Genomic DNA, 9,321 nt, shown 5'->3' with positions numbered 1-9,321 from the left:
AGTCTCTGAGGGAGAGTCTGCACACCCCCGTCCAGCTGCAGTGTAGCTGGCGACCTTGCATGTTCTTGGCTGTGGCTGCCTCTAGTCTCTGCCTCCATCATCATTGCAGCCGCCTCCCCAGGTGTCCCTGTCCTTTCTGACAGGGTGCCAGGCATGTTTTTTGGGCCCACTCTAATGACCTGATCTCAGCTGAATTACACATTTCACCCGGCTGGTGGACGGAAATGGCGTTGGCTACTACTGCTCGGGCCCAAATAAAATGCTGATGACAAAGACCTCGTTTCAAATAAGTCACGTTCACAGGCACCAGGGGTTAGAACTTCATCATGACTTTGAGGGGGACACAAATTAACACACAACACTTTTATAAATTACATTCTTCCAAAGTAGACAATCCACAGAGATCATGGGACTGGGCCCAAACTGGGGTTCTTGGGACTGTCCTTGCCGGTGTCTTGCTTTGCCACGAAGGGCATCCTGGAGAGTACATCCAAGTGCCCAGCAGGGGGCACTACGTGACCAGAAAATAACAAAACTACCTGTGGTTTTTATTAAATTCCTTAATAAATTTATTTTTTAACTTTATTTCTTTAGTTAGGAGCTTAAAATTTGTTAGAGGGACTCAAGGATTTCCTCATTTTCAGAGCAGTTTTACGTCTCGTTGTTCCCCCGTACGAGGGACCTGGAGCTGCCTTGTGCTGGTAGATTCCTCAGGGGGAGGGAGCTTCTAGCCTCCAGGACTGGGGACAGTAAGTTTCTGTGGTTTAAGCCACTCAGTCCGTGGCGCTTTATCCCAGCAGCCCGGGCAGACGGAGACAGGTAGAATGGGCAAACACTACAGTGTCCCATCGCACGTTTGCCAGTCTAGACTGCACCATTCCAGGGAAAGGACGAGGGATTCTAGTGCCTCCGACACGGACCCCTCTCTCATGTGAAGTCACCAGTAAACCCAGGAAGCTCCTGTCTCATCCGTCCTCCACGAAAAACACATTTCACCCGGCTGGTGGACGGAAATGGCGTTGGCTACTGCTCGGGCTCAAATAAAATGCCGATGACCGGCACAAACGAAGGCGTTTGAAACGGGGAGGACAGACTGCAGAGGCAGGAGTTGGTGGGTGCCCTTTGCAGCGGGAAAATCCCCACCCCAGTCCCATGGAACACATTACATTTTCCCATGTGACAGTCAATAATCCTCCATCAAAACTTCTTAAAAATCAGCTTAGAGAGGATGGCAAAAGAGCATGAGAGAACTTTTGAGGGTGATATCAGAGTTTCATATTCTGATAGTTGTGGTTGTTTGTTGCACTATTATGTATAATTTGCCAAAATTTATTGAATTGTACAATTAGAATTGGTGAATTTTGTTGCATGTAAATTATACCTTAATAAAACTGATTACAGTTTTAAAAAGAAAAAACTGCCCATGAAGAAAATTCTGGTTAAAAGTGTTTGGTTTGATGGTGATCAGGGAGAAAATTCAAAGGGAAAGGAAAAATGAACACTTGTTTTGCAAACAATCTTTTTAACAAAAATCAGTCTAAAAAATAGGCCATTTGATTTGAAACACAATGTGGAAAAGAAATAGAAAAATAAAAGAAAGATAATTCTATGGTATTTTTATCAGGAAATGGGAGGAAAAAACATGTGTTTTCATATCCTCAGTCAGATAATTAATCTGATCTGTGAAATATGATAAAAAGAAAAGAGGAACCAGAAAATCCTCTTTGTCTGAATACAGAACAAAAATTCAGAGGATTCACGAATAATGCCCAAGTATAAATGCTGTTGAATGCAGAATAAGCAGAGAAATGCTCCCATTAGAATTATGGAAGATTTGCTGGGAACTTTCGAAGGAAAAGATGAAGGTGGGGAATGGCGGTGTCTCTGAGCTGAGACACGTGTCCCCAGCCCTAGCCCTGACTTAACACTGTTCCCTTGGAGTGTTTGCGGCACATCCCTGTCAGGTAGACGGAGGTTGCTGTGCTTCTAGGTGCAAAGATAAATGCAAAGATTTGAGTCCAGAGCTGGAGACCTAAAGGTTAACTTCAGAGTGATTTTCTATCTCAGAGCAAGCCTGAGCTGACGCTTGTCTTACACAAGTGCCTCGGAAATTTCTGCTCCCATAAGCACTGCCTCACTCATGCCTTCATCCTCATTTACCAGCTAGTGCAGTAGCGAACCCTGGTTTGATGACATCTGGACTGAATGGAGGATGAGGAGAGTGACCTTGTCAGGTGTTGTGAGGATCAAGGGAAGTGACATATAGCACCTAGAACAGGGCTGGGATGGAAAGGACAAGCTCCCTTACATTAAACAATTTGTTGCCTTTTGAAGTCACACCTCTGTGTTTTCCATGTTTTTACACTGGATTCCCCCCCCCCCCCATACACATTTTAGATGATAGGAGAGGTGTCTACTTTAATTGGGCTTTAGAGAAAAATCCCAACATTGACACATTCTAACCGTGAGGACTAGGGCAAAATGTGTAAGCCATCAAGACCTTTGTTCCTTATCTGCAAAATGGGATAATACCTACTTCATGAGCTTGTTGTAAGGTTTTATAATACATGCAAAGCACTGAGCACACTTAGTGTTTATTAAGTACTTGATACATTATACCAGCATTAGATGATACTTTTAAATGATTTTATTACAGCCTTTCCACAATTACATGGTGACATACAAAAGATCAACTTTTAAATGTGCCATAAATCAATAAGTTTTACCATAAAACTCCTAGAAGAAAATGTAGGAAGAAAGTTTACAGACATTATCCGGAGTAAGATTTTTACTGATATATCCCCTTGGGCAAGGAAAGTAAGAGAAAAAATAAAATGTGGGATTACATTAAACTAAAAAGTTTTTTTCACAGCAAAGGAAACCATCAACAAACAAAAAGGGATCCTACTGAATGGGAGAAGATATTTGCCAATGATATATCTGATAAGGGGTTAATATCCAAAATTTATGAAAAACTCACTCAACTCAACTCCAAAAAAAACAAACTACCCAAATTTAAAAATGGGCAGAGGACATGAAGAGACATTTTTCTAAAAATGACATACAGATGGCAAACAGACATACGAAAAAATGCTCAACCTCACTAATAATCAGAGAAATGCAAATAAAAACCACAATGAGATACCACCTCACCCCAGTCAAAATGGCTATCATCAATAAATCAACAAACAACAAGTGCTGGCGCGGATGTGGAGAAAAGGGAACGCTTGTGCACTGTTGGTGGGATTGCAGATTGGTGCAGCCACTATGGAAAACAGTATGGAGGTATCTCAAAAATCTGAAAATGGAACTACCATATGACCCAGCAATTCCACTCCTAGGTATCTATCCGGAGAAATCCAAAACTCTAATTCCAAAAAATTTATGCACCCCTATATTTATTGCAGCACTATACACAATAGCCAAGACATGGAAACAAACGAAATGCCCATCGGTAGACACCTAGATTAAAAAACTGTGGTACATTTATACAATGGAGTATTACGCAGCCATAAAGAAGAATGAAATCTTACCATTTGCAACAATATGGATGGACCTAGAGAACATTATGTTAAGTGAAATAAGTCAGACAGAGAAAGACAAATACCATATGATCTCACTTATATGTGGAATCTAAAGAAAAGAATAAATGAATGAACTAATCAGAAACAGTCTCAGAGACATAAAAGAAAAACTGAGGGTTGCTAGATGGGAGGGGGTAGGGGATAAGGGGGAAGGTGAGGGGATTAGAAAACAGTCAGTAACCACAAGATGGCCTTGGGGTTTTGAAAATTTGGGGAATGTAATCAATAATGTTGTAAAGATTTTGTAGGGTATCCGATGGACACTTGTCTCATTAGGGAGACCACCGCAGAGATGATATAGATGCCTGATCACTGCACTGTACACCTGAAGCTGAAGCTGAACAATAATGAATGTCAACTATAATTTTAATATATATATTTATAAGTGGAGTACAGTATTAGGAATAGAGACAATGGAAATGTAATGGCTGTGTGCGACGTCAGAGGGGTAGTGGATGGGGAGGGTTACAAAAGTGAGGGATATAAATGATAAATGTCTAACTATTACATTGTTTTGTACACCTGAAACTAATACAAAAATAAAATAAAATAAATCAACAAGTTTGAAATTAAGTGCATTACATTAAATTAAATCCATATTAAATAGAGAGCTACTGAGTTTTATTTTATTCATTAAACAACTATTTAATTATTGAGAGTTTACTATGTGCCAAATACCATTTTAGCCATGAGGGTAGAGAAGAGAATAAGACAGACACAACCCTTTCCCTTATATAGTTTATAATCTAAATGGGAGCAGACAATATAAAAATAATCAATATATGTGTTAGAAGGTGTTCAATGCTGTGGAGTGGGGGGACCCAAAGCAGGGGGTGTATGAAATTCTGGGGAGGAGAAGGGCTGCCGTTTCATATCTGAGTGGGAGGGCCTCATTGTTGAGGCGCCGTATGAGCAGAAAACAGAAAGGCTGAGGGCAGCACCATGTAGACACCTGAGACAAGGGCATTCCAGAGAGCCTGCCAGGCGGACAAGAAAGCATGTGCAGAGACCCTGAGGCCAAAGCCTGCTTCGTGTGTTCAAAACACAACAAGAAGGCCAAGACACAACCAGAGCCGAGTGAAACATGTATGTCTCACTAAACAAGTAAACCTCTAAATGTCTGGCAGCCAATCAAAACCTACCTGACATGTAAAGTAGGGAAATACTTCATAATGAGGAGAAAAGGCAATCATTAGAAACTGTCTCAGAAATTACTGATGATAAAAATTAGTAGAAAATGACATTAAAACCATTATTACAACATATTCCATACATTCAAGAAGGTAGAGAAGAGATTAAGTACTGAGCATGACATACATATACACAATTGAACTTCTAGAAATGAAATTACAATGTCTGAAAGGGAAAATACACTGGATGAGATTATCAGCAGATTAAATATTGCAGAAAAGATTAGTGAACTCAAAGACATAGCATAGAAACCATCCAACACGAAACACAGAGACTGGCAAGAAATGAACAGAGTGTCAGTTAGCTATGGGACAAATTCATGTGGCCTGACATGACAAAAACCATAATGAAAATCACACCGAAGCACAGCATAGCACATCGTAACCAAACTACTCAAACTAGTGATAAACATATCTTTAAAACAGTCAGAGATAAGATGCACTGCCTACAAAGGAATAAAGCTAAAAATGGCAGTAGACTTCTTATCAGAAACAACATAAGCCAGAAAATGCTGTATTAAGGGAACAAAAATAAAACTATTAACTTAGAAATCTAAACTTAGCAGAATTATCCCTCAAAAACAAGTGCAATATCCTTTTTAGCTACACAAAAGCTGGCAGAAGTCTTTGCCAGCTGACCTGCACTTCGAGGTCTGCTACCGGAAGTCCTTTGGACAAAAGGGAAATGACATCATGTGGGATGCTGGGTCCACATGAGGGACTGAGGAGTCATAAACATGGTAACTTTGTGGGTAAATATGTAATACTTGTTCTTATTGCTTAAATCTATTTTTAAAAAAATGTGGTCTATGCATACAGTGGAATGCTATTCAGCCTTAAACAAGGAAAGCAATTCTGACATAGGCGACAACATGGATAAACCTGGAGGACATTACGTTGTGTGAAGTAAGCCAGTCACAAAAGGACAAATATTGTGTTATTTCACTCATATGAGCTACTAGAATCGTCAGATTCACAGAGAGACAAATTAGAAGGGGTTGGGGGAGGAGGGACGGAGAGTTAGTGTTTAATGGGGACAGAGTTTCAGTTTTGCAAGATGAAGAGTTCCCATAGGCAGATGGTGGGGATGGTCTCACAACGATGTGAATACATTGTCCCCTCTTATCAGCAGGGACACATTCCAAGACCCCCAGTGGATGCCTGAAACCACAGATGGTAGCAAACCCTAGATATACTATCTTTTTTCCCTAGGTGTACTCACCTTTCCAATAAACAGCAGCATTTTCCAGCTTCTCTTTGGCAAATCTGAATTGCCAACATCCCTGTGCTTGTACTTTGGGTCCATCATTCAATAAAATGCGGGTGACTTGAACACAATCTCTGCAATACCACGACAGTTGCCTGAAACTGAGGTGGCTACTAACAGGAGGGGAACATCTACAGCGTGGAGACACGGGACAAAGGAATGATTCATGGGTGGGATGTAGCAGGATGGCACAAGATTTCATTGCATTACTCAGAACGGCTTGTAATTTAAAACCTATGACTTGTTTATTTCTGGAATTTTCCATTTAATGTTTTTGGACTAGGGTTGACTGTGGGTCACTGAACCCATGGATGGGGAGAAACCATTGTAAACTTAATGCCACTGACCTGTGCATTTAAAGATGGTTGCGATGGTAAATTTTATGTTATGTGCATTTGACCACAATTTTAAAAAGGGAGAAAATTGGCTGCTTAGAGCAGAAATAAGAATGACATGTGTATGGTGTACAACAAATGTGGAAGTAGGACCTCCACAGCACAATTACAGGGGCGGGTGGAGGAGACCTTCTGTGCCGTTCTTATTCTCCAGGTGAGATGGCATCGCACCTGCAGGTGGGCTGCGATCACTTAGAAACCTGCACTAGAAACCCTAAAACAAGCACTGAGATAATCTCACAAGAAGTTATTCCTAATGAGCAATGAAGAAGGTAAAACAGAATCGCAAAAAGTGCCCCTGCCCATTGAAAAGGCCTAGGAGTAGTGACACCTCTGTAGCAGTGAGCACAGGTGTACACATACATAAAAAATTATCAAAGTGTATACTTTAAACATGTGTAGCTATCCCAGTTATGCTTCCATACAGTTGTTTGGAATAAAAGCAGAGTGAGCTGCTTGGATGGGTAAAAATCTCCCATGATGGTCATCGTGTCTTTCCACATGCATCTACCTTCTTGCCTTCTAGAACACAACAATAGCTCACTCCCTGTTCTCTTTGAAGTTAGGTGTGGCCACGTCACTTGCTTTGGCCTATGAATTGTAAAGGGAAAGGATTCTATCAACTCCTGATGGGACCTTCACGAGCTAACGCACAAGTGATGTCATTTCCTTCTCCTGCCTGAGTCATGGTGGGAGCGTGTGTTTACACAACACCTGGGTCATCCTGGGTCTCCACGTGGCCACAGGGAACTGAGTCTCTCTGCCAATGTGAGCAGGACAAGAGTCAAGTGAGAGAAACTTCAGGCATAGGCACATCGGGAGGTCTTTGTTACTGCAGCTAATTTAGCCCATCCTGACCGAATGTTTCCTAACAGACACATCCAGCTACAGAGGTCGTTTTGTTTGGCACTGGAATGCAAACTGGCCCATCCACTTCTGAGGTCTCTTCCAACTTGAAGATATGAGTTATATGTCACAGGTATCACCGCCTGGGTGTTTAATTGAGGTCAGTTTTTCAAGCCTCCACCTACCTGTGTGGAACTTGACTTCTTCTGAAAGTAACACCAGATATTTCTGAGTCCCTAAATATTCCGACAGACACACACGTTGGCTCAGCGTCCAAGGAAAGTCACCATAGAGACTGTGACCAGTGCCCTCTACCAAGCCTAGCTCCGTCAAGGATGCCATGTCCCTTTGCTCCCAAAGCCACTGCTGCCCGAAATGTCAGGATGCTGCTGGATTCTCATCCCTAGGCCTTTTAGGGTCCCCTCAGGGAACGGGGCTACTACTGTTCTAGGTCCAACTATGGGTGTTCCCAGGCGCCTTCAGTTATTGTCCATCAGTCCCCACTCGTCCCTCCAGATACCACTGTCCCCACCCTCCAGATACCACTGTCCCCACCCATGTGACCCTCTGCTAGTCCTGGAGAACAGGAATCCTTGTGAGGCTGGCTCCGTGAGGCATTGCCAGAGAGCAAGAAGGACAGTGTCAGCTACTTAGCAGCAGGTGGGATCTATTTTGGAAGAAATGCTTCTCCCTTCGTTTCCCTGAGACAAATCTTCGATGTGCCTAGGCTTTTGGAAACCTGCTTTTACTCTTTCACAAACCTCCCTTGAAGAGAAAGGAGAAAATAATCGAAGAAAAACACAGATGAGTTTTGCCGTAAGTTTTCTTTCCCCACAGTACCTCAGAATGAAAGCACTTCCCAAGATTAATTAAGAGAAATTTATTTTGTCTCAAAGATCCCAAGTTACCGAGATGCAAAGAATTTTTCACTTCACCGGCCCCGCCCCGCCCCGCCCCGCCCCGCCCCGCCCCGCCCCGCCCGGCTCCCCGCCTCCCGTCCCCCGCCCCCCGCCCCGCCCCGCCCCCCGCCCCGCCCCGCCCGGCCCCGGGCTGCGTGCGCACGCGCGTCCCCGGGCGGGGACTGGGCCTGGTGCGCCTGCGCGGATGGGCAGTCCGGCGGGGCCGCAGCCGCGGGGTGGCGGGCGGTTGTCTTAGAGACCGCGCGGGCCCCTCCGTCCTCCGGACCCCGCCCCACGCCGTTGCCCACCGAGCCGGACGATCCCCGGACGACCCCGGGACGACCACGCCCGTCCCCTGCCGCCGGCCGGGCCGGAGCTGCGCCGGGACCCGCGAGAGGCGGTGCCGCCCCGAGATGTCGCAGACGGCCATGTCGGAGACCTACGGTACCGGGCGCAGGGCCGGGGGCGGGCGGGCGGTGCGTCCCGGTCCAGGCCTCCTGCCGCGCTGACGCCCCGGGTTCCTCTCGGCGCGGTCTGGTCTCCGTAGCGCGGGGTTTGGGAAGGCGGCTCGCGGCTGTTCCATCTGCGGCATTGTCCCCAGCGAGGGACGTGACGGGCTCGGGCGACGCCTGCGGCCCCGGTGGACCTTTGCTGCCTTGGAGCCCCCTCCTGCACGGGGTCACGGGTGGGGCCGGCTCTGTGAGCGGCTCTCGGGGGCGTGTGCCCCGCTCGTGTCCCCTCGGGTTCAGCCCCTTCTGGTTGCGCCTGACGTTGGCAGTGTCTCCAGACGGCGGGCACCTCGCGAGCACCGGGGCCCGCGTTTGCGCGCCGCTGCTCCCGTCGGCGCCCACACCTGCGGGCGCCCAGCACATACCTTTTGAATAAACCGAAGCCTTGCGGAGTCACGCGCGGTTTTCGTCTGGGTGTGAGGCCTGCGCGACAGAAGTGAAGTGCGCGGTGTGCGCGCCCGCCCTGTCGGGGCTGAGCTGGCGCCGCTTTAGTCGCCCTGAACGGCGTGTGCATTCAGGTCGAGGCCGATTGGGAGTTTTACAGCCCAGGTCAGAGGCTCGGATTCAAAAGTGTGTACCTCACGTCGGATCACTTTTGTCTCCGTTTGTGCTGTCACGCTGCTCCTTCCCC

General features: G+C 45.8%; 1 protein-coding gene across 1 annotated transcript in view; it reads left to right on the top strand.

Annotated features, from left to right (window-relative positions):
- Positions 1-8,354: 8,354 nt before the first annotated feature.
- RAB4A (RAB4A, member RAS oncogene family) overlaps positions 8,355-9,321 on the top strand; it is a 36,616-nt gene continuing 35,649 nt past the window's right edge. The window contains exon 1 of the mRNA XM_033099460.1: positions 8,355-8,625. Coding sequence (XP_032955351.1) covers positions 8,595-8,625 — 31 coding nt within the window. The 5' untranslated portion in view covers positions 8,355-8,594. The remainder of the gene's footprint in view (positions 8,626-9,321) is intronic.

Source organism: Rhinolophus ferrumequinum, chromosome 27 (genome assembly GCF_004115265.2).
Source record: "Rhinolophus ferrumequinum isolate MPI-CBG mRhiFer1 chromosome 27, mRhiFer1_v1.p, whole genome shotgun sequence".
Taxonomy (NCBI): domain Eukaryota; kingdom Metazoa; phylum Chordata; class Mammalia; order Chiroptera; family Rhinolophidae; genus Rhinolophus; species Rhinolophus ferrumequinum.
Note: the sequence above shows the minus strand (reverse complement) of the source record. Positions and strands in the feature narration are given on the sequence as shown.